The following is a 24,371-nucleotide window of genomic DNA, read 5'->3' as shown; positions in this document are numbered from 1 at the left end:
ACTTTGAACTTACTATAAACCTGTTTTTTATAAACCTGGGTCCTTTGAAAAGTTAGGGATGAAGTCATAGATTACATTCTTAATATTTACAAATTATAGAGTGGATGGTTTGATATATTAAGTGTAGGTGATTTTTAGTATCACAGATTATCTTTGTTATAACCACTAACATTCTTTTTAAAAGCAACTTTTTAAAATATGAGAGTAAATGATGTGGGAAATAATTTTAATACAGTCTTGGTGAATGAATAATGTGCAAATTGCACGTTAGTCCTTCATCTCCTAGGCAAAATCAAGTGTTGCATGAGCTAGCTTCACTCATAGCCGCTTTAGTGTACATTTTGGAAATAAATTAGTGATGTATGAAAATAAATGTAGCAGAAGTGAGAATTTAACTACATGGGCAGCAAACATTTCAATGAAGAACTGAAGGTAAAATATTGTAAAGACTTGCTAACTTGAAAGTTCCACAGTGCAACCTAATGTGTCCATCAACAGATGAATGGAAAACAAAATATGGTACAAACATCCAAGGGAGTATTACTTCGCCATAAAGAGAAATGAATTTCTAATACCTGCTTTGACATGCATGGACCTTGAAAACGTTATGCTGATGAAATAGGTCAGTCACAAAAGGAAAAATATTGTATGATCCCACTTACATGAAATATCTCAAATAGGCAAATGCCTAGAGACAAAAGTTTATTAGTGCCTACCAGGGACTAAGGGAAGGGGGAAATAGGGATATATTGCTTAAGGCATACTGAGTTTCTGTTTGTTGTTGTTATGTTAGGCGCTGTCGAGTGCTTTCCAACTCAGCAGCCCTATGTACAACAGAACAAAACACTGCCTGATCCTGTGCCATCCTTACAATCCTTGTTATGCTTGAGCCCATCCTTGCAGCCACTGTATCAGTCCATCTCGTTGAGGGTCTCCCTCTTTTTTGCTGTCCCTCTGCTTTACCAAGCATGATGTCCTTCTCCAGGGACTGATCCCTCCTGACAACATGCCCAAAATAGGTGAGACAAAGTCTCACCATCCTTGCTTCTAATGAGCATTCTGGCTGTACTTCTTCCAAGACGGACCTGTTCGTTCTTCTGGCAGTACACGTATATTCAATATTTGTCACCAGCACCACAACTCAAAGGCATCAATTCTTCGGTCTTCCTTATTCATTGCCCAGCTTTCGCATGCATATAAACCGATTGAAAACACCGTGGCTTGCTTCAGGCACACCTCAGTCTTCAAGGTGACATCTTTGCTTTTTAACACTTTAAAGATTTGCCCAATTTGCAGCAGACTTACCCAATGCAATGAGTCATTTGATTTCTTGACTGCTGCTTCCGTGGCTGTTGATTGTGGATCCAAGTAAAATGAAATCCTTCACAACTTCAATTTTTTCTCCATTTATCATGATGTTGCTCATTGGTCTAGTTGTGAGGATTTTTGTTTTCTTTATGTTGAAGTGCAATCCGTACTGAAGGCTGTGGTCTTTGATCTTCATTAGTAAGTGCTTCAAGTCCTCTTCACTTTCAGCAAGCCAGGTTGTGTCATCTGCATAACGCAGGTTGTTAATGAGTCTTCCTCCAATCCTGATGCGCCATTCTTCCTCATACACTCCAGCTTCTCGGATTATTTGCTCAGATCGAATAGGTATGGTGAAAGGATACAACCCTGATGCACACTTTTGCTGACTTTAAACCATTCAATATCCCCTTGTTCTGACCGAACAACTGCCTCTTGATCTATGTACAAGTTCGTTATGAACAGAATGAAGTGTTCTGGAATTCCCATTCTTCACAATGTCTTTCATAATTTGTTATGATGTTAAGATAATTGTTAGGATGACATTATGAGCCAGTAATTAATGCACAGATGTGAAGGAAAACTAGGACATGGCCTGTTCACTTGAAGATCATAAACATGGGTACAAAAATCACTCTTATCCCTCAATCCAACACCTTCTTCTCAGTATTGCAGATGCTCTGTGTTGTATTTGAAACTTTACTGGGGGTAATTGAACCCAAATTAGCACAGGCTCTGGATTAGTCCCACGTTGATATATTCCCTCAATCTTTACTTAATTACTAACTTCAAAAGCAATTGTTTAGATTTAGAGGATGCTTTGCATAAATATGGAGCCATTAGTGAAGTTGAAAAGAGATTTGCAAAAGAATGCAGGGAAATAAGAACACTGAGTTGCAGATCACCTCCCCTCTAGCATTGCTCTCTCTCTCTCTCTCACCTGTGCACGCGCGCGCACGTGTTCCCAAGGGATGCCACCCCCTATTACTTCTCCTGTGCTTCCCCTAATGCCTTGGTTTATTTGGCAAAAGGGTGTACCTGCAGATAGCATTTACTTGGCAGATAGCATTGTAGAATGTGCTTCCACTATAAGAAAGAAAATGTCTACCTGGAAGGCTAAAGGGAAAGTCAAGGAATGGAAAGAGTCTCTGCCCTGGGTAGTGGCTAACATGGGGCCCAGGCTGCCTTTAAAGCAATCCCTTTCCTGAGCATGGCCCCATCTCCATGGCCAGGAACCGTAATGTTGGAGAAGAGGCTTGGGTGACGGCATGGGTTGGAGAGGTGGAGTCTTTGGGGTGCAGGCAAGGAGCAAAGGTCTGTGCTTCCAGAACCTTTGGCGGGGGGGATTCCTTGGGGTCCCTCTTTCTCATGTTTAGAGGTGGGAATATAGAACTAGGTGGCTTACAGAGTCAGGCGTGGGACTGTGAGGGGGAGAGCAAAGCATGGAGCTGGAGGTCTGGGAGGCAGCAAGGCTCAGTGCAGTCAGGCTGTGAGGTGTGCCCCTAGCCCACCCCTCACCCCAAGCCAAGCTTGTCTCCCAAATGGGAAATAGGCTGAAGAGACAAAGGGAAATAAGAAACCCCCCAAAAGTTTAGAGCCCTATTTCTGAGAAACCGAAGCAAACAGTCCAAAGGACAGAAAGGAGACGGCATACCCCAGCATGGCAAGAGTGGCTGAGGGCGATTTTTATGGGACACAAGGAGCAAATGACTTGGTAAGGAGACGTGTTGATTATCAATGAAGGCAAATTAGCAAATGGTGTCCACTTTCAAATGTCTTGCCTGCTCAGGTCTACAAATTTAAAACCAAACATTACAGATGGCCAGTCCCTTATGATTTTACCTCCTGATAAGAGTTTTTAAAAGAGCTTACAAAAATTACGACAGAGAGGGGCATCTTCTCATTCCCTCATTCATACCCCCAACAAACAGCAAGCGAGACCCAACCTTAGTCATGTCGGGGCTGGGCCCTGGGCATGCGGCAGTGCTTGTGCTCTGCACAGCAGCCACCCTTTGGGGGAGCTGGGAGACCATGGTTCTAATTAGCTCTCTGACTATCTGGGAGACAGAGGCAAGCCCCACCTGCTCACTGGGCCTCAGTTTCCTCTGATCAAATGAGGGCTTGACCTCACCCTTTCTTAGTGATAGATGGTGACAGAAAACAAAAGTTCATCTTAATAAAACTGGAAAAACAAAATGGGAGTGTTTTGAATCAAAAGCTCTGCTTCCGTGTGTGCATTTTGAAGACAAGCAACCTTGGCTGAAAGTTTCCGCATGGAGTGAGGGAGGCCAGGCTTTCCTGAGAAGATAGGCAGTGTGATGGAACCCAGGGAACACTGACTTGGCCACACTCAGACCTGGCTCTGATCTAACCTTTGATATTGGGCAGGTCACGGGGGCTCCTGAGCCTCATGTTCCCCATTTGTTCCATGGGGACAGTGCTGCCCACCTGCCTGGCTCGCGGATCACAGGTCCTTAGTGAGCATGTACTGACTGGGCTGTTCTCCATCTGGTTTGAGACCGAATGAGGCACTGAATGATGTGGTTTTTCTTTCAGCCTACTGGTGGCCGCATCCCAGCCCCCACCCACAGTGCAAACCAATGGAGGATCTGGAAGTTCCAGTGACTCAGAGAGCAGCTCCGAGTCGGACTCAGACACTGAAAGCAGCACCACTGACAGCGAATCGAATGAGGCCCCTCGCGTGGCCACTCCAGAGGTGGGTAGAGCCCCAGTCATGATTTGTGTGTCCCTGAGTCAGCAGCTCTCCCTTAGTCATCTAGTGCTGCTGTAACAGACGTGCAAGTGGGTGGCTTTAAAACACAGACATTTAGTTCATTTATGTTTCACAGTTCAGAAGGCTTGAGGTCCAAATTCATGGTGCTGGCTCTACGGGAAGCCTCTCTCTCTCTCAGTGGGCTCTAGGGAAAGGCCTTGTCTCCTTCAGATTCTGTAGCTCCAGCATTCCTTGGCTCCTCGGCAACCTTCGTGTGGCATCTGTCTGCCCTCACTTATGCTTGCTTGTCTCTGCGTCTAGCTGCTTTTTTTATAACTCAGAAGTGATTAGGTTTAGGACACAGCCTACACTGGTATGGCATCATTAAAAAAAATTTAACATAACATGAAATTGCATTATGGAAGGGCATTACATTATATTACATTACGTTACATCTACAGGTATAGGGGTTAAGATTCCCGCACATATTTTGGGAGGACACAATTCAACCCATAACAACCCCCAACACACAACACACATACAAGTACACTTTCAGCACAATATTTAGCTCTTTAGATTCAGAAAAGTCTTCAGGTATTCGATAGCTTTTTTTTTTCTTTCTCCTAACGTACATACATTTCTTGTTATTTGACTTTGGCCAATTCACTTAGCTACTCTGAACCACAAGCTTCCTTACGTGTAAAACTGGAATAATCATAACTGTGCTAGCAACGTCTGTTTTGAAAGAACCAGTGGAGCCAGCCCAAACCCACTTCTGGCCCTGGAGCAGCCACTCATTAAGTTGAAGCATTGAATTGCCACTTGGCACATAAGACTCAAGAGGTGTGGCTTTCCTTAAAGGTAAAATGTGATGATTGAGAGGTCACGTGTTTTTATTTTCAATTTGCGTCCTTCAAATGTGTTTCGTGATACTTCATGAAGACATTTAATTCAGCCCTTATAAAATACCAGTATCGTAATTGTGAAGGTAAGAATTTGCTTTTCCCCTCCCATCCTCTTTGAGCCTGTACCTGCTACAGCAAGCAATCCTCCATGGCTCTTCACATGCTGATTTTTCAATAATCAGGAAAAAAAAATAGAAGGTGTAGTAGTAATATAACTACTATTACTAATAACCAAACTAGTTTTCCCCTACTGATGATGACCCCATGTGTGGCGGAGTAGAACTGAGCTACATTGGGTTTTCAGTGGCTGATTTTTCAGAAGTAGATTGCTAGGCTTTTCTTTTGTGGTACCTCTGGATGGACTCAAACTGCTAACCTTTTGGTTAGCAGCCAAGTACACTCTTCATTTATACCAGCCAGAGACTCACTATTAATAATAACTAACACTTACCGAACAGAAGCCATGAGCCGGGCACGGTGTGAAGCTCTTTACTTGCATTTTCTCAACCCTGGTCCTTCTGGGGCCCTCCTCCATTTCAAGGAGGAGGGACTCAAACGGCACAGCACTGGTGGCAATGTCTACCCAGTTCTCAGGCTTTGACCAGCTCAGGGCACCTGAAGGCAAAAGGAAAAGGCAGGGGACAACAGCACATTGCCACAACCATCAGCCCCCACCGCCAGTGTCTCTAAGACACCCACTGACCTGTCGTTTTCCCCATCGCACAGGAGATGACCAGGCATTAAGTAAATGCCTAGTAATTTGAGTTTGTTTTCATCACGTGGTGTTTTTATCCATGGTCTTTACAGTCTTTCTGCTTTTCTAGTAGTTAGGAAAACAGTGTCTGCCTAGTAGAATTTCTCATTTGAGAAGGGCCTGAGTTAGGCCCTTCTTGACCTGACTTGTCCTCATAACAACCCTATGAGGTACTTGCTATTATCATTCCATTTTACAGATGAGAGAATAAGGCTCGGAGAGGTTAAAAAAAGAACTTCTTGCATGATCTCACAAGTAGACAGTGGTAGAGCCAGGACTGAAACCCAGGTCAGTGCATTACCAGAGCTGACATTCTGAATCCCGGGGCTATACTGCCCACAGTGGCAGCTGGTACAATTTCCTTGCCTCTTACCTGCCATTGTCCCGTGCAACTTGGAATCACAGCTGCTCGAGTGTTTTTAATTCTGTCACCCTCTATGGGCTGGTGCCATAAGCCTCAGCTGATGGCTTTCAAAAGATCAGTTCTAATAAAAATGATGATTCTTTTAGTTCAACTGGCAAAATTTTGAGTTGGAAACCAAGGACCTGAATCGTACGTGACATTCCCATGGTTAACAGCAGACACTAGTGTCTGTCTGCATGTCCCCATAAATTGGTTATTGCCCAGACACCAAGGGAAGTGCAAGATTTTTTTTTCCCCCTGGAAGTCAAATCTTTTCATCCTTCAGTAAAAATACAAAGGGCCTGCTCTGTTTGCAGTGAATTACAGTGTCATACAAGAGGCCCTGGCACTTTGGCAGATGGAAAGCCTTTCCTTTTGAGTTACATTTGAGGCACACTTACATTTCCTTTCAGTATTAGAGATCATTACTTCTGCCTCCTGGTGAGAGGTTGAGTAATGAGTCCCCACAAAGGATTTTGGGAACAGGTTTCCTTGCCAGGTCCCCTTGCCCACCCTCTAGAATAATTCTCTCCTTCCAGGCCAGAGCAGAGAATATTTTCAGAGGAGGAGTGGAAATTAGTTTGAATAAGTAGGCTGGGTTTGGTTTATGGAGTTTCTGGCAATCTAGGTAATTTGATTGATGTGGTGTGTATGTGTATGTGTGTGTGAATGATCACTTAACACCCAAAGCTTTTATTAGCAAACAGTCGGGGTCCTGAGAATTTTATATTCTTCCCAAATGTAAAATTAATTTTTGCTGCTGTTTCTCAATCTGCAGCCTGAGCCACCCTCCACCAACAAGTGGCAGCTGGATAAATGGCTTAACAAAGTGACTTCCCAGAACAAGTCATTTATTTGTGGCCAAAATGAAACACCCATGGAGACCATTTCTCTGCCTCCTCCAATCATCCAGCCAGTGGAAGTCCAGATCAAGGTGAAGACAAACCCCAGCCAGATCCTGGCTGAACCCAAAGAAAGGCCTCTCCTCAGTCTCTTTCGGGACAAAGCCCGTCCACGGCCCACCCAGAAAACTCCAGAAACAAAGGCCTTGAAGCATAAATTGTCAACAACTGTTGAGACAGCCTCTCAAAGGACAATTGGGAAAAAGCAGCCCAAAAAGGTAGAGAAGAACACCAGTGTTGACGACTTTACCTGGTCCAAACCAAATATTACCAGCAGCACTCCCAAAGAAAAAGAAAGTGTGGAACTTCCTGACCCACCCAGAGGCCGCAACAAAGCCACTGCCCACAAACCAGTCCCAAGGAAAGAACCCAGGCCTAACATGCCCTTGGCTGCCGAGAAGAAGAAGTACAGAGGGCCTGGCAAGATGGTGCCCAAGTCCCGGGAATTCATTGAAACAGATTCGTCTACATCTGATTCCAACACAGATCAGGAAGAGACCTTGCAGATCAAAGTCCTGCCTCCTTGCATTGTCCCTGGGGGAAACATTGCCAAATCCAAGGAGGCCTGTGGTGCCAGCCTGACCCTCAGCACCTTAATCAACAGCAGCATCAACAACAACAACAACTTAACCGTCACTAACGAGGAGCCAACTTTTTCACCCCTGCCTGTCCTGCATACTGAGCTGCTGTCCCCTCTACGAGATCATGAGAATCTGAAAAATCTCTGGGTGAAGATTGACCTTGACTTACTCTCTAGAGTACCTGGCCACAATTCATTCCAAGCTGTGCCCGCCAAGCCGGACCACAAGGAGACTGCCTCAAAACCGAAGCGTCAGACTGCTGCCCCAGCCGTGGAAAAACCTGCCCCTAAGGGCAAACGTAAGCACAAGGTAAGCTGTCCCAAGAGGCCTGCCAAGTGATCCTGAGCAGTGGCTGTCTGTTGGCTTGCTTGGTCTTGAGTCTCATTTTCAAGGAGGCCAATGGCAGTGGATTGCAGGCTTTGGTGAAAGCAACAATGCCTTCTGTGGAAAATGCACGCTTTCACATGACCAGGGAGGAACTGCTAGGACTGCTCACGGTTTGGCAACCAATGGCGTGAGCCTCCAGTAAGGCCCGTAAGGGATTATGACGTGTAGGAAAGAAGATTACGAGGAAAGACCACTTCCCCAGTGTCTTAGTTACCTGGTGCTGCTGTATCAGAAAAACTGCTTTAAAGGATAGAAATCTAGTTCGGGTCATTCTTTGTGATGACAAAGTTTCAACTAATGGTAGAAGCATACCTTCAGAACCAGCCCATGAAAAGGTCCCAAGGCGTGCCTTGCACGTGTTAATTTCCTTGCATGTCGTTGATTGTGTAAGTAACTTTTAGTCACCCACAGTCCCCATGCTGCTTTGACAGGATGTATGCCAAGAGTTGCAATGTTAGTTCCAAACTACTAATTTGTGGTGCTATTGTTGATGGGGAGAAGTGTCTGCCAATTATAGATTCTTGTTACTATTGTTATGAGATTCCTGTGCCACTGAATCTTTAATCAGAGGTTTACATGGCAGCTCAGCTCTCTCAAATGCCAACTTCTCAGTAGGACGAGGCAAGGTGAGGCTGATTGTTTCTCTATCGAATCAAACGTGTTTGTTTTACTTCCCCACCCAATCTAGAAATTAAATTAGGAGCAAACTATCTACCGTGATGATATTTTTTAAATGTATGAAACATGGTTATCTGAATGTACTAAGTATTTCAGGCTCTGTGTATCTTTTTGTTCCTGTTAAAGCCAACAGAAGTTGCAGAGAAAATTCCTGAGAAGAAGCAACGCCTGGAGGAGGTCACGACCATCTGCCTGCTCCCACCTTGCATCTCACCAGCCCCACCCCACAAGCCTCCGAACACTAGAGAGTGAGTTTGCCCTATCTGCATATGATGGCTTGGTTGTTCAGACTCATAAGAGATCCTAATCGAAACCACCAGGGGAATCCTGGCCCAGAGGAATGTTAGGTGAAAACAGGAGTTTCTCAGTCCAGGCTGGACAGCTGTACCCAGTCTAACAAGGTGGAATAAGTGTGCAATACAGGCCACCAGATTGGGATGGCAACATGAACTTTTTAGCAACATTTCTCTACTCCAACTCAGACTGATCACAGAAATCAGTCCAAACAAATTTTTAGCACTAAGGGAAGCGAGGAAGTAAATGAATTAAAAAAGGGAAGCATCAAGAGGCACCTCTCACTTTACCAGATCACCTGCTTCTGGAGAACTTTCAGTTCCAATGGTGATTAAACACTTGCCCTGGAAAAAGCAACTCCTGGGTCTTAACAGGATGACCAGCTGCTTCCTCTCTGGTGTCCTTACTTAACATTAATATGAAGCTTGAGGGCCGTGAGCTATCTCTTGAACTCTGTGGAGGTCAGGAAGACATGTTTGGTGAGGTCAGAGAGATGAGGGTCTGGGAGTGGCCCTCTGCTTGGGATAGTTCTGTGTTTGGGAAAGCAGCTGGGATGGACATGTTAAGTCTAGCCAGCTGGTACCTCTTCTCCCTGCTCCCTCTCAGTGGAAGGTGCCAGAGTCAGACAGCAGGCTGCCTTGTCTCCCCCTCATTCAGACTGTACCAGGCTTCCCCTGAGAAGTCCTACCCTCTGTTTATACCAAGCGTTTTGACCACATTCTTCTGTCTTATAAACATAATGTAACTAACAATCATGTCAGCTGCTTTAACCATTCCATCTGGGTAATTATTGCCATAAATTCATGTAAAATTAGAGATTACTTCCATCAAAGACCAGTTTTGGAGCCTATTAACAGCCCAGAGCAGAGAGGCAATCTGGCTAACTGCTGCTAACAATTGATTTCACAGATTACTGTTTAACATCAGTGATACGGCATCAATCTGCCACAGATAAGATGTCGGAAATAAGTTATCAGCTTACATTTGCCTGAATCCTTGCTGTTTTGAGATAAAAGGTAGGAAGAGGCCAATTACCACTGGCCTTGCTCTCTATACTCAGGAGACTTGGGCCTGGGCTGCCCCCTCCCTGATGATCCATAGCTATTTGTGAGGTACACTTGTATCACCTGGTAGAACTTGGCTCTGAAACATCCAATCACATGGTTGGAATTCTCAGAACTAGAAACCCTTCCAGTGGAGCAAGCCAATGCCCTTCACCTCAGGGTGATTCCGGCATACGGGTAAACATGCTTCTACCCATGGGCAAACATGGTCATTCTGGGACTGTCCTTCATTCCAAGGAGGAAAGACTCAAATGGCAGAGCCATGATAGCAATAGCTGTCTGGTTACCAGGCTTTGACTGGTTCAGGGCACCTGAAGGCATAAAGAAAAGGCAGAGAACCAGCAATTCCACTCCTAGGTATATACCCCAAAGACTTGAAAGCAGCAACACAAACACACACACACATATACCAATATTCATTGCAGTACTGTTCACAATAGCCAGAAAGTGGAAACAACTCAAGTTCCATCAACTGATGAGCGGAGAAGCAAAATGTCATCTATACATACAATGGAATATTATTCAGCCATAAAGAAAATGGAATTCTGATACATACTACAACATAGGTGAACCTTGAAAACATGCTGAGTGAAATAAGTCAGTCACAAAAGGGACAAATATTGTGTAATTCCACTTATAGGACATATCTAGACAAGCAAACGTATAGAGACCAAACTTTATTAATGGGTACCAGGAGTTGAGGGAGGAGAACTGCTTAACTGGCACTGAGTTTCTGTTTTGGGGGATGGAAAACTTTGGCAGTAGATCATGGTGATGGTTGTACAACATGGGGAATATAATTACAGCCACTGAATTGTACTTAAAAAAAGCTAAAATGGCAAATTTTTTGTATATATTTTACCACAATTTTTTTTTAATTTTCATTGTGCTTTAAGTTAAAGTTTAAAAATAAAGTCAGTCTCTCATACAAAAATTTATATACTCCTAATGGCTCTCCCCCTAATGAGACAGGACACTCCTCTCCACCCTCTATTTTTGCGTCCATTCGGCCAGCTTCTGAACCCCTCTGCCCTCTCATCTCCCATTCAGACAGGAGATGCCAACATAGTCTCATCTGTCTACTTGATCCAAGACGCTCACTCCTTACCAGTGTCATTTTCTATCCCATCACCCAGTCCAATCCCTGTCTGGAGAGTTGGCTTTGGGAATGGTTCCCGTCCTGAGCTAACAGAAGGTCTGGGAACCATGACCGCTGGGGTCCTTCTAGTTTAAGTCAGACCATTAAGTCTGGTCTTTTTATGAGAATTTGGGGTCTGCATCCCACTGCTCTCCTGCTCCCTTAGGGGTTCTCTGTTGCGGTCAGGGCAGTCAACGGTTGTAGCCAGGCACCATCTAGTTCTTCTGGTCTCAGGCTGATGTAGTCTCTGATTTATGTGGCCCTTTCTGTCTCTTGGGCTCACAGTTACATTGTGTCTTTGGTGTTCTTCATTCTCCTTTCCTCCAGGTGGGTTGAGACCAACTGATGCATCTTAGATGGCCACTTGCTAGCTTCGAAGACCGCAGATTGCCACTCTCCAAAGTGGGATGCAGGATGATTTCTTAAAAAAAAACTTTTTTTTTTTTTTATTGACTTAGATGTCCCCTGAAACCGTGGTCCCCAAACCCCTGCCCCTGCTACGCTGGCCTTTGAAGTGTTCAATTTATTCAGGAAACTTCTTTGCTTTTGGTTTAGTCCAGTTGTGCTGACCTCTCCTGTATTGTGTGTTGTCTTTCCCTTCACCTAAAGTAGTGGAAACCCCTCTCCCTCACTCCCTCCCTCCCACCTCTCATAACCATCAAAGAATATTTTCTTCTTTGTTTAAACTATTTCTTGAGTTCTTATAATTGTGGTCTCATGCAATATTTGTCCTTTTGCCACTGACTAATTTCACTGAGCATAATGCCTTCCAGATTCCTCCATGTTATCAAATGGTTCACAGTTTCATTGTTCTTTATAGATGCGTAGTATTCCATTGTGTGAATATACCATAGTTTATTTTTCGGTTCATCCCATGATGGGCACCTTGGTTGCTTCCGTCTTTTTGCTATTGTAAACAGTGCTTCAGTGAACATGGGTGTGCATATATCTGTTCGTGTAAAGGCTCTTATTTCTCTAGGATATATTCCAAGGAGTGGGATAGCTGGATCGTATGGTAGTTCTATTTCTAGCTTTTTAAGGAAGCGCCAAATCGATTTCCAAAGAGGTTGTACCATTTTACATTCCCACCAGCAGTGTGTAAGTGTTCCAATCTCTCCACAGCCTCTCCAACATTTATTATTTTGTATTTTTAGGATTAATGCCAGCCTTGTTGGAGTGAGATGGAATCTCACTGTAGTTTTGATTTGCATTTCTCTAATGGCTGATGATCATGAGGATTTCCTCGTGTATCTGCTAGCTACCTGAATGTCTTCTTTAGTGAAGTGCCTGTTCATCTCTTTTGCCCATTTTTTCATTGGGTTATTTGTCTGTTTGTTGTTGAGTTTTTGCAGTATCATGTAGATTTTAGAGATCAGGTGCTGATCAGAAATGTCATAGCTAAAAACTTTTTCCCAGTCTGTAGGTAATGTTTTTACTCTTTTGGTGAAGTTTTTGGATGAGCATAGGTGTTTGATTTTTAGGAGCTTCCTTCCAGTTACCTAGTTTCTCTTCTGCATTGTTGGTAATGTTTTCCATACTGTTTGTGACATGTATTAGGGCTCCTAGCATTTTCCCTATTTTTCCTTCCATGATCTTTTTCGTTTTAGATTTTATATTTAAGTCTTTAATCCATCCTGAGTTCGTTTTTGTGCATGGTGTGAGGTATGTGTCTTCTTTCATTTTTTTGCAGATGGATATCTAGTTATGCCAGCACCATTTGTTAAAGAGACTGTCTTTACCCCGTTTAACTGACTTTGGGCCTTTGTCAAATATCAGCTGCTCATATGTGGATGGATTTATTTCTGGATTCTCAATTCTGTTCCATTGGTCCATGTATCTGTTGTTGTACTGGTACCAGGCTGTTTTGACTACTGTGACAGTATAATAGGTTCTAAAATCAGATAGAGTGAGGCCTCCCACTTTATTCTTCTTTTTTGGTAATGCTTTACTTAACCGAGGCCTCTTTCCTTTCCATATGAAGTTGGCGATTTGTTTCTCCATCTCATTAAAGAATGTCGTTGGGATTTGGATCGGAATTGCATTGTATCCATAGATCGATTTTGGTAGAATAAACATTTGTACAATGTTAACTCTTCCTATCCATGAGCAAGGTATGTTTTTCCACTTATGTAGGTCTCTTTTGGTTCCTTGCAGTAGTGTCAAGGAGTTTTCTTTGTATAAGTCTTTTACAACTCTGGTAAGATTTATTCCTAAGTATTTTATATTCTTGGGGGCTAGTGTAAATGATATTGATTTGGTGATTTCCTCTTTGAAGTTATCTTTGTTAGTGTAGAGGAATCCAACCGATTTTTGTATGTTTATATTTTATCCTGATACTCTGCTGAACTCTTCTACTACTTTCAGTAGTTTTCTTGAGGCTTCTTTAGGTTTTCTGTGTATAAGATCATGTCATCTGCAAATGGAGATACTTTTACTTCTTCCTTGCCAATCTGAATGCCCTTTATTTCTTTGTCTAGCCTAATTGCTCTGGCTAGGACCTCCAGCACAATGTTGAATAAGAGCGGTGATAAAGGGCATCCTTGTCTGGTTCCCGATTTCAATGGGAATGTTTTCAGGCTCTCTCCATTTAGGATGATGTTGGCTGTTGGCTTTGTAGAAATGCCCTTTATTATGTTGAGGAATTTTCCTTCTATTCCTATTTTGCTGAGAGTTTTTATCATGAATGGGTTTTGAATTTTGTCAAATGCCTTTCTGCATTAATTGATAAAATCATGTGATTCTTGTCTTTTGTTTTATTTATATGATGGATTACACTAATTGTTTTTCTAATGTTGACTCATCCATTCATACCTGGTATGAGACCCACTTTGTCATGGTGAATTATTTTTTTGATATGTTGTTGAATTCTATTGGCTAGAATTTTGTTGAGGATTTTTGCATCTAAGTTCATAAGGGATAAAAAAAAAATGTATCTTGCAGCCCTGTCATTGGGTTCATAAATATTTAATATGGTTATATCCTCCTGGTATATTACCCCTTTAATCATTATATAGTGTCCTTCCTTATCCTTTGTGGTGAATTTAACTTTAAAGTCTATTTTGTCAGAAATTAATATTACCACTCCAGCTCTTTTTTTTGATTATTGTTTGCGTGATATATTTTTTTCCATCCTTTGAGTTTTAGTTTATTTGTGTCCCTAAGTCTAAGGTATGGCTCTTGTAGGCAACATATAGACGGATCATGTTTTTTTTTATCCATTCTGCCACTCTCTGTCTCTTTTTTGGTGCATTTAGTCTATTTACATTCAGCGTAATTATGGATGGGTATGAATTTAGTGCTGTCATTTTGATGTTTTTTTTCCTGTGTTTTTGACAGTTTCTTTTTCCCACTCAATTTTTTTTGTGCTGAGTAGTTTATATATTGTCTTTTCCTCTTATTTGTTGTTGTTGATTGTTTTTCTGCTGAGTCTCTATTTTTTTCTTGCATTTTTTTTTTATGTGTAAGATGTTTAGTTTCCTTTGTGGTTACCTTAATATCTAGCCCTATTTTTCTATGTTTAAACTTAACTTTTGTTTCTTTATATCGCCTTGCCTTCCTCTCCATATGAAAGATCTATGACTACATTTCTTAGTTCCTGTTTATTGTTTTAATGTTGTCTTCTTTTACATGATAACATCGCTGTTTCCCTGTTTTGAATTTTTTTTATCTTGATTTATTTTTGTGATTTCCCTACCTGGGTTGACATCTGATTGTTCTGTCCAGTTGTCTAGTCTTGGGTTGATACCTGATATTATTGATTTTCTAACCAAAGAAATCCCTTTAGTATTTCTTGTAGTTTTGGTTTGGTTTTTACAAATTCCCTAAACTTCTGTTTATCAGGAAAAGTCCTAATTTCACCTTCATATTGGAGAGACAATTTTGCTGTATTTATGATTCTTGGCTGGCAATTTTCTTTTCCTTCAATGCCTTATATAAGGTATCCCTTTTCCTTCTTGCCTGCATGGTTTTTGCTGAGCAGTCCGAGCTTATTCTTAGTGACTCTCCTTTGTAGGTGACTTTTCGTTTATCCCTAGCTGTTTTTAAAAGTCTCTCTTTATCTTTGGTTTTGGCAACTTTGATTATAATATGTCTTGGTGACTCACTTTTAACATCTACCTTATGTGGAGTTCGATAAGCATCTTGGATAGATATCTTCTCATCTTTCATGATATCAGGGAAGTTTTCTGCCAACAAATCTTCAACAATTCTCTCTGTATTTTCTGTTATCCCTCCGTGTTCTGGTACTCCAATCAATCATTCATAGGTTATTTCTCTTGGTATAGTCTCACATGATTCTAAAGGTTTCCTGATTTTTTTTAATTCTTTTATCTGATTTTTCTTCAAATATATTGGTGCCAAGTGGTTTATATTCAAGCTAACCAATTCTGCCTTCCACTTGTTCATTTCTGCTCCTCTGACTTTCTATTGAGTTGTCTAATTCTGTGATTTTATTGTTAGTCTTCTGAATTTCTGATTGCTGTCTCTCTATGGTTTCTTGCAGCTTATCAAATTTTTCATTATGTTCTTGAAGAACCTTGTTCATTTCTTCAAGTGCGTTATCTGTGTGTTCCTTGGCTTGTGCTATGTATTGCCTGATATCCTTCCTGATGTCTTGAGGGGTTCTGTATATTATTCTTTTTTATTCTGTATCCAGTAATTCCAGGAAGGCACTTTCATCTAGAAGATCCCTCGATTCTTTGTTTTGAGAGATTGTTGGAGTGATCCTGGTCTGTTTCTTTATGTGACTTGATATTGACTGTTGTCTCTGAGCCATCTATGTTATTATATCAGTTTATTTTATGTTTGCTTACTGTATCCTAGCTTCTTGCTTTGTTTTGTTTTGGTATGCCCCAATAGGCTGCTTGAGTGAGCTAGCTAGATTATTTTCACCTTGCAAGCTCTGACATCCTGTCACCAGATGGCTAGAGCTGTTATCAGGTATATCAGTCTAGGAGTCCATTTGCTTTTCTTGTATGGCTTCCTCTCAGGTGTCCAGGTCATCAGGTGTGTGGTACAGGCTCTTTCCTACAGTCTTAGAAGGGCAGGAGTGATTGGTGTAGGTACGAGTATCTGGTTGCAGCAGGGGTCACACTCTGAACAAGGCAGGGGACTGAGAATCATCCCCCAAGTTTCTCTGAGGAAAGCACATCCCTCTTCCCTAAAGCCTACAGGTAGGTGTGTTCTGCAGACAGACCATGGGCACCCAATGCTTTTGGTTGCAAGGAGTGGGAGGTACCAGTTATCCTTGAACCTTTGTCGTGGGAGGCTGGGTGACCTGAGTGGAGCCACCAGTCCTTAGGCCCCTGATATGGGTAGGTGAGGACCCTGTTTAATAGGCAAAGTGGTGTCAAACATCAAACACCCACCTCTCCACCGCACAGCTGAAACAGTTGCAGTCTGCCAACAAGGGCCTATTCTCCCGAAATGTGTTCAAAGTCTACAGACCGTTTATGCCTGGACAGGAGCCGCTTCTGTCTGGAGCTCCCCAGGTTAGCAGAGCTGGCAAATTATCTTTTCCAGTTGCAAATTTATTCCTTCTCCAAGGCCAGGAGAATGGCTCCCAGTGCTCAACAGGGCCTATCACAGGCCCAGGGAAATCAACAGCCTCTGAAGCTGGATTGGGGGTGGGGGGATATGGTAAAATATACGCAAGTACTGAGCTTTTGCCAAGAGCACTGTTCCTTCTGTGGTTCTGGAGGTGTGAGTTGGTTGTGTAGCTGGCTTCCTCTCCTTGAGGAAAGCGCAACTGAATGCTACTACCAGCCTGCCACAGCCGCTCCCAGGAATGGTTCCTGAGGGATCCCAGCGATTCAGGTCCGGCAACTCCTCTCCACTTCTAAACCATCTCTCCCTCCCCCTGGCGCTCAGTCCATTTTCTAACTTTGCCTTTGACTTTCAGGGCTCCTAGCTTGTCATAAATATAATTGTTTTACTTGTTTTTTCAGGTCTTTGTTGTAAGAGGGATTGCCGGAAGCATCTGGCTATTCTGCCATGTTGGCCCCGCCTCTCGAATTTTTTTTAAATTAAAAGAATCATCAAACTGAAAAAATAAAAGGAAAAGTTAGGGATAGCAGGGCATTAGCCCCCACGACCATTAGCCCCCACTGCCAGTGTCCCTAAGATACCCATTGACCTGCCACTTGCCCCATCCCATGGAAGACAGATGACCAGGCATTAAGTAAATGTCTAGTAATATGAGTTTGTTTTCATAAAATGGTGTTTCTATCCATGGTCTTTAGTCTTTCTTTTTCTAGTAGGAAACCAATGTCTACCTAGTAGCATTTCTCATTTGAGAAGGGCCTGAATCAGATTCTTACTCTCATCAAACAAATCCAAGTCTGTGGAAAATACCTGGAATTGAGGGAGAACAAAGAAAGGACTGGCCTCTCAAGAGTCTTCTCCTGGGAACCCTCTTCTCAAGCTTTGCCTGTCCCTTTGTCCCTCATTGACCCTTCAAACCAAACCCTTGGAATTTTCTAGAAGACAGCATTCACTTTTCTAAATGAATATTCTAAATCCAGCAAAGAATGACTCATGAAAGTATAACAGCAGAGTTCTCCATCATCCAACAGAAGGATCCTGCTGAGTCCCTCCCTGTCCTTCTCTGGAGCTTGAACCATCAGCAGGGCCTCTTAAGGATTGCGGGGATAGTGATCCCTCCCCTTTTCTTGTTTCCTGGCCTCCTCTGGCCTGTCATGTGAGGTAAACAAAGAAGCAAAACTCTTCTTATATTGGGAAGCCATAACAGAGATAGAGGAATCTCTAGAAAATGCTTCCTGGGTGTCTTTCCCCAAGTAAGTCATTGAAAGCCACCAAAAAAGTCATCAAAAGTTCCAGGTTACATCCAGGCAGATGGATAGGTGCCAGGTCACTGGCTCCCACTGCACAGAATGTACTGACTCCCCACTGGTCAGTTTGGTGGCCTTGCATTATGGTAGTGGCCAACGGCAAATCAAGTGCCTCTTAGAAGCAGCTCTTCCCCTGGCAGCCACTACTACCTTCTCAGGTAGCTCAATTGTAGGTGAGTGGCCACAACTAAGGAACAATTTGCTTTTTATAGATGCCCAGCAATGCTTGTCTTCTCTTTATATAAATCCCCAAAGATCTGATGACTCTGTAATGATAATAGGTAATGTGATCTGATGTTTGTGGAGCTGCCTTACGGACAAGAATCTTAATCGTTCTGTTCACTATCATTTTAATTAGGCCTCATGACTCTCTTAAAATGGTTCTGTGTGTCAAAGCAATTTTAAAAATCCATTGACAAGTATTTTAAGATTAATTCTAACCAATTAAGGTAATAGCAGAAACAGTTAAGGTTTCTTTCTTTAAATTTTGCTGCATGACAACAATTGACATAGGGCCACATTTATGAAATAAAATGTGGCGAAGATGACAAATATTATTACAATTGGCAAATTTGTGCAACACAGGGGAAGTGGAACAAGGAGACAGTATTGACTTCTACCAGTTGAGGAAATCAGACCACTTGAATGCTTGTTCATCTTTGATTTGTTGCTTTGAGATATTGTAAATCTATATTTCTAGACACTGACTGAAATTGACCAAGAGGAAAACATAAATTCTTGTTGACTTAATTTACTATTGAAAATCGTAGTCAATAATCGTGAAAAGTAAATGGCTGCATAGTGCAATATTAGTTGTCCCAGAAAAGATTAAAATTCAAGTAATCTTCATTGATTAGACTAAGACAGTAACTAAAATGAAAATCCATGACCCAATTACCATGTTAAGCAGCTAGCGTTAAGGTTTTAGTTGTTCTTTTTTCTGTTTTATTTCCAGTCTCAGTGTATTTGATGGTGCCCATTTAAAGGGCAGATAAATCAGTTCAAAAGCACAGGAGTACTTTCAGGATTGCAGCTGTTTAGTGTCAATATGACAAAAGAATATTTTTTTAATGGAGTTTTATAAAGTGGAGTACATCAGTACTTCAATAAAGGTCAGTGGCTTATTATGCCTTGGCATTGGGGTAGAACAATTTGTGCGCACAATTTGCAGTGTGTTACAGGAGTATTTAGTGTGCTACGCATTTCTAAATAATTTATAAGCATAGTATATCTTAAGAGAATATCCTTCCTCTAATTGTTTATTGTAGCATTTATGGAGTGATTGAGCAGTTAAATTCTAGGACAAAATAAGTAGGAACCATCCTGGAAAATGATGGGATTAAAGTCTGCATTTTATTTTCCATAAAAATCTAATTAGCAGTATTCTTGAAAGGTTGCAAATATCAGTGTACTGTACTCCATTAGACGTTCGCATTTATCATGGAGTTCTGCTTCAAAGACGTGTTCATTTTTGGTTACATGCATGCATATCTATAATCTCTATAGGTCTATATCTATATAAAAAAAATAGCCATGCCTATATCTATATATCTATATGCATTTTTATATATACCCTTTATCATAGGTAAAGGACCACCAACTGAAATGTTACTTTAGCTGAAAATACCAGCATCATGGGGGAAAAATCAGAATAACTAGAGGCAAGGCTTTATGACACCCTACGCTTTCTGTTTCCTCAGAAATAATTCATCCAGGAGAGCAAACAGAAAGAAAGAAGAAAAGCTGTTCCCTCCTCCACTTTCCCCACTGCCAGAGGATCCCCCACGCCGCAGAAATGTCAGTGGCAATAATGGTCTCTTCAGCCACGAAAAAATCATGCCTGTGACTGGACAGGTCACCTCAACCAAACCTAAGAGAAGCGAAGGCAAATTCTGTGCGACTTTCAAAGGGATATCTGTGAATGTAAGTGTCTGAGGAGAAATAGCATAAGTGTCCAAGGAGAAACAAGTTAAGTCTGCTCATCTTGACCAGACGGAGATGTTGCAGGGGGAAGGAAGGGAGAGGGAGAGAGAAAATACAGGTGTGTGCGTATGCAAATACACAAACTCTCCATTATTTCAAATCTCAATTATCCCAACTGAGGATGAACTTTTCATTGCAGGTTAATTCCCCACCCCATCTTGCTTCCCCAGTCAGACTGCAGGGGCAGAGACCCAAGGCTTTAGAGAGCCTTCAGTCCAATCCCTTCCTGTCTTGGGGCTAGAGGGGAGACATTTCCGTAATACTGACCAGCTGGCACTGGTTCCCTATGATAGGACTGAGAAACCAGTGTCTGTTCTTTGGCCATTCCTTATTTCTACTGATCCTTTGAAATCTGGAAGATTCTGTGATATAATGTTTGACCTAACCTGGAAGTTAGGAGACTTGTGGTATAGTTCCAGCACCACAACAGATTACCTCTAAAACATCCCTGAGTCTATAAAATGAGTGGATTTGACTAGATGATCTTGTAGATTCTAGATGGCTTCTTCCAGCTCCAAAAGAGTTTTCAATTTGGTGCTCTCAGAGTCATCTCTGGTCCGTTTAGGCAGAAGTCCTGTTTGTTCGCTCAGTGGATGGGTGAGTGTGAACAGAGGACATGTTTATGTAACTTATATAATCATGGCGGAATCAAGCTATTCAGTCAGATGTGCCAGGAATAACATCAGCACTATGTGCATGGTAGACATGGTGTGTCAAGGTTCTTGCCACAGATTTGGGCCATAGAGACAAGTGGAACTGATTTGGCCTTGACCCAACGTTTGGCCTGGGACAGTCTGGCTCTGGCCTTCAAAACACGGAACTAGCTTAGCAGTTTCAGATGGCTTTGATTATTTTATGTGTTAATAAAATGGTTGAATAAAATCTATGATGATCTTTAAAATATTTCCTCCATATCCATCATAACAATTTTCAGATGTGCAGCCTCTCCACACGTTTATCTAAGTGAGCTCTTGGTGGTCAGAATTGTTTGATAATCAGAAGGTCCAGGATCAAACGGAAAAGATTGATGTTCATGGATTCAAGAAATATTCACATTTGGCTTTTATTTTTTAAAGTGACCCTTCTGACAAGGGCAGGCCTGCATGTACACGTGCACGCATGCAGCCAACACTGAAAGCACTGGACTAGGGGGCAGGGTGAGTGGTAGAGGGGTATCATAAATCAGAGATGGCTCTGGTGCTCAGAGAGCTCTCAGTCTAAGGGGGGATTGAGACACGTGCCCAAAGAACTAGAATTTAAAATATTTGGTGATCAGTGTTGTAGGGAAGGCACAGAGATAAGCCTCTGAATGGCCCACAGGCGTTGACAAACACAGATTTCCTTGGAGATGAGGCTGGGCCTTAATGGATGAATAAGGTTTAGAAACGAAACCAGGAAACCGGTTGCTATGGAGTCAACTCCGACTCATGGTGACCCCATGTGTGTCAGAGTAGAACTCTGCTCCACAGAGTTTTCAATGACCAATCTTTTGGAAGTAGATCACCAGGCCTTTCTTCTGAGGTGCCTCTGAATGGACTCGGACCACCAACCTTTCGGTTAGTAGTGAAGTGTTTAACTGTTTGTGCCACCCAGGAACTCCTTTAGAAATGAAGGGAAGGCTTTTTCAAACATAAGATAATGAAAGTAAAGCAGAGGGCATGTTTAGTTTGGTTGAAGGAGAGGCCCCTTGAAGGGAGCACTGGAAGATGAGGCCAAAAGGTGAAGTGAGGTCAGGGAGGGCCTTGAATGCCAGAAATAGTTCAGACTTTATTTTGCATTAGGGTGCAGAGCAGTAAACATGCTTGGAGCTTTGTTTAGGAAGCTCGTGCTGGCAAGCAGCAGATCGAGGGGGGATTGGAGAAGTTATCCTCAAGGTTGGGAGACCAGGAGCCGGGAGCAGGCCAGAAGGCTATTTGATAGTCTCAGAAGTCATGCAAATGCATAGAGACCAAAGTTTATTCGGGGTTATCAGGGGTGGGTGGGTGGGGACAGTCATTGCTTAAGGGGACGTAGTTTATGTTAAAGATGAAAGAAAATTTGGAAATGGATAGTGGTGATGGTTGCACAACATACTGAACTTAATCAATGTCACTGCACGAAAGGTTTGGGCAAATGTTTTGTTATGTATATTTTTTACCACAATAAAAAAAGCCATGAGGACCTGAACTTTGAGGCTGAGGAGGAAGAGAGGGTAGGTTTGAGAGATCTAGGGGAGGTAAAATCAACAGAACTTGGTAAGTAGTTGGATAAAGGTAGTGGAGTGGAAGAAAATAAATGGAATAGAGCAGTGGTTTTCAGAAAAAAAAACCACTTTAGGTCACAAAGCAAGTCTTGATAAATTTAAAAAGATTGAAATCATACAAAGTATTTTCTCTGACCACAACGGAACTCCTTTAGAAATGAAGGGAAGGCTTCATTTCTAAATGAAATCAATAACTGGAAAAAACATGGAAATTAAACAAGACACTATTAAACAACCAATGGGTCAAGGAAGAAATAAAAAAAGAAATCACAAATTTCTTAGAGTCAAATGAAAATGAAAGCACAACATACCAAAACTTGTGGGATGCAGCAAAGGCAGTACTCAGAGGGAAGCTTACAGCAATAAACCCCTACATAAAAAAAAGAAGATTTTGAATTAACAGCCTAACTCAACAACTCCAGGAACTAGAAAGAGAAGAGCAAACTAAGCTTAAACCTAACAGAAGAAAGGAAATAACAAAGATCAGAGCAGAAAGAAATAAAATTGGAAACAGAAAAATGGCAGAGAGAGTCAATAAAACCAGAAGTTGGTTTTTTGAGGAAAAGATCAATAAAATTGATAAACCTTTAGCTAGACTGACAAAGAAAAGATGTGAATAACCAAAATAAAAAGTGAAAGAGGGAATATGACAACCGACCTGATAGAAATAAAGAGAAATTATGACAGAATATTATAAACAGCTCGATGGCAACAAACTGGGTAACCTAGATGAAATGGACAAATTCTTAGATGCACACAACCTACTCAAACTGACTCAAAAGGAAATAGAAAATCTCAACAGACCCATAACAAATGAAGAGATTGAATCAGTGATCAAAAACCTCCCAACAAAAAAAGAGTCCTGGACCAGATGACTTCACTGGGGAATTCTGCCAAACATTTAGAGAAGAATTGACACCAATACTGTTTAAACTCTTCCAAAAGATAGAGAAGGAAGGAATACCTCCTAATTTATTCTATGAAGCGAACATAACCCTGATACCCAAACCAGACAAAGACACCACGAGAAAAAGAAAACTACAGGCCAATATCTCTTAAGATTTAAAAAAAAAAAAAACACATTGCTATTGAGTCGATTCTGACTCATAGTGACCCTATAGGCAAAAATCCTCATCAAAATGCTAGCGAAAAGAATCCAACGGTATATTGGAAGAGTCCTACACCATGACAAAGTGGGATTTATTCCAGGAATGCAGGGATGGTTCAACATTAGAAAATCAATCAATGTAGTACACCACATCAGTAGAACAAAGGAAAAGAACCACATGATCATCTCTATGTGTAAAAATGGCATGGTGGCAGTGTCAGACCTGCTCTTCTAACTTCACAAGGGGAAGGAGAGACAATCATTATCAGCACCAGCAGCCCAAAACAGATCGTTATGAAGTGGAAGCTAAACATATCTTCTCTCTCCAACCTTTTTACTAATTCTGACACCAGCTGCCTCTCCCAGAGCACTCTCTACTTCTTTGTGGGGTTCGATAACTCATTGCAACGGCCATACAGAACTCACAGACAATACTCAAGATTATAGGGTTTATTAAGGAAGTAACAAGTTGCAACTCAGGATACAGTTCTTTGATCAGGACAGCCTCTTCTCAGCCATGCCCACAGGCAGGCCTCTCTCTGGTCCTCAGTCCCTCAGCCTCTTGGTCCCTCAGCCCCTTGGCCTGGCTTCTTCCCTGCTCAAGAAAGTGTTTCAAAGCTCTTTAGATCCACTGATAAGTGCCCAGTGGCACTCCATTCCACCAGCAAGCCTCCTGCCCGAATTTGCTCAACTCTTTCTCTCTGTGGGCCAGGAAGCCTACTCCACTGTCTCCTGACTCTGGTGCCACCGTTTCTCTGCCACTGCTTCTCACTATCTCTCACCATCTCTGGTTTTAAAGCTTGCTCGCTCTCTATCTTTCTGTCTTCTGGGACTAGGAGGTTCTCAGTGCGGGAACCCTGGGTCCAAAGAACATGCTCCACTCCTAGCTCTTCTTTCTTGGTGGTAATGAGGTTCCCTCTTTCCACCTCTGGGATGGCTTAGTTTAAGCCCAGTGGGACAGCAAAATTAACCAATCCCCTTGTTAGGGTTCCATACATTTTATTTGCACGGTCCCAAGCTGTCCAATCCCCTTGGTGGACCATAAGCATCTTATTTGCATACTCCA

At 42.1% G+C, this 24,371-nt stretch overlaps 1 protein-coding gene across 1 annotated transcript in view; it reads left to right on the top strand.

The window, feature by feature from the left end:
• AFF2 (ALF transcription elongation factor 2) overlaps positions 1 to 24,371 on the top strand; it is a 588,903-nt gene that overhangs the window by 525,885 nt on the left and 38,647 nt on the right. Inside the window, exons 10-13 of the mRNA XM_049871652.1 lie at positions 3,862 to 4,021; positions 6,859 to 7,872; positions 8,755 to 8,876; positions 19,673 to 19,895. Coding sequence (XP_049727609.1) covers positions 3,862 to 4,021; positions 6,859 to 7,872; positions 8,755 to 8,876; positions 19,673 to 19,895 — 1,519 coding nt within the window. The remainder of the gene's footprint in view (positions 1 to 3,861; positions 4,022 to 6,858; positions 7,873 to 8,754; positions 8,877 to 19,672; positions 19,896 to 24,371) is intronic.

This window comes from Elephas maximus, chromosome X, assembly GCF_024166365.1.
Source record: "Elephas maximus indicus isolate mEleMax1 chromosome X, mEleMax1 primary haplotype, whole genome shotgun sequence".
In the NCBI taxonomy this organism is placed as follows: domain Eukaryota; kingdom Metazoa; phylum Chordata; class Mammalia; order Proboscidea; family Elephantidae; genus Elephas; species Elephas maximus.
The sequence above is the reverse complement of the archived record's forward strand: the minus strand, read 5'-3'. Positions and strand labels throughout refer to the sequence as shown.